Source organism: Acanthamoeba castellanii (genome assembly GCF_000313135.1).
Source record: "Acanthamoeba castellanii str. Neff unplaced genomic scaffold scf7180000084777, whole genome shotgun sequence".
NCBI classification, from domain to species: Eukaryota; Discosea; order Longamoebia; family Acanthamoebidae; genus Acanthamoeba; species Acanthamoeba castellanii.
In genome coordinates, this window is record NW_004457712.1 from 153,733 (window position 1) to 154,838 (window position 1,106).

The 1,106-nt window shown below is 47.2% G+C and overlaps 1 protein-coding gene across 1 annotated transcript; it reads right to left on the reverse strand.

Annotated features, from left to right (window-relative positions):
- Nucleotides 1-289: 289 nt before the first annotated feature.
- Nucleotides 290-674, reverse strand: ACA1_288160 (uncharacterized protein; the record flags this gene model as incomplete). Its single annotated transcript, XM_004367803.1, has 2 exons — nt 290-481; nt 648-674. 2 exons carry the CDS (start codon nt 672-674, stop codon nt 290-292), a joined length of 219 nt encoding a protein of 72 aa, XP_004367860.1.
- Between the last annotated feature and the right edge of the window lie 432 nt (nt 675-1,106).

The following is a 1,106-nucleotide window of genomic DNA, read 5'->3' on the forward strand; positions in this document are numbered from 1 at the left end:
GAAAACATGAGGGGTGGAGTGACCAGTCAGGCCATGCATGTGATTTCCAAGCCAGCTCTTCCAGTCCCAAACAGTTTCAAGGGTATGCAGGGAAGGAGCTGGGCCAGTGGATTGGTAAGCCTGCTCAAGAAAACCAGAAAGTTGACTGAAATTTGAAGATGAAGTTAGGAAGGTGAACAAAAAGGGGCAATCATTACTGCTTACAGAAAAAACCAATGCACATCAGGTAATGAGTCGACAAATAAAAAACCTGATGTGCATTGGGAAAACAAAAAAAGAGTGATGACCATTACCTTGGGGTGTGAATGGAAGAGGTATGGAACTTTGTCTGAGCAGTGGAGAAGAGCTGGTCAATGTCTTCATGTGTATGCCCAACCAACAGAAAGCTCAGGTAGACCTCTTGGAACATATCAAGGCTGACCAGGAGACTGAGGAAGGCAAGCATGAAGACATTCTTGTTCTCAGCAGCACAATTGTCAGCCTGCAGGTAGAGGATGGTGAGTGTTGGAGGTGGTGTTAGTCAAAAGGTGAGTTTGGATGTGGTGAAAGAGTGTGGAGATGACAAGGTTAGCATCTTTTGGCCAAAAGGGCTGAGGGTGTAGAAAGAGGTGTTTGCCATGGCTGTGGTCAATGAGACCACCAAGAACCATGGTGAACCAGTTGCCAAAGTGCATCCAGGCCTTTGGCACAGGAGTGTGGGTGGGGAGAGGGAGTGGGTTGGAGTAGTCAATGATCAGGCTCATGTAAAGACTTGGTTGACTTGTTGCTTGGTGGCATTGGTCCTTGTAACTGAGGCATTCTGCAGAAGAAAGAGCAAGGTGGTGAGTCTGTGCACTTGCAAACTGTGCTGCCTCAAGAGGGCTTTTGGCTCTCAAGCGTTGCTGTGCAAAGTCAATGCAAGCAGAGCACTTGCCAAGGCGTGAGTTCTTAGGCAACTTCACATAGGCAAAGTGGGAAGCAATGTGTTTGAGCATAGCAGAATAGGTGAGCACAGGAACAGTAGAGGGATGAGCATTGGCACACATAGAGTGCACTTCTCACCAAGTCAAAGAAATAGGTAAGTGGATGGTGGCATCAGGAAGGCAATCTCCAATAACATCAAAGAA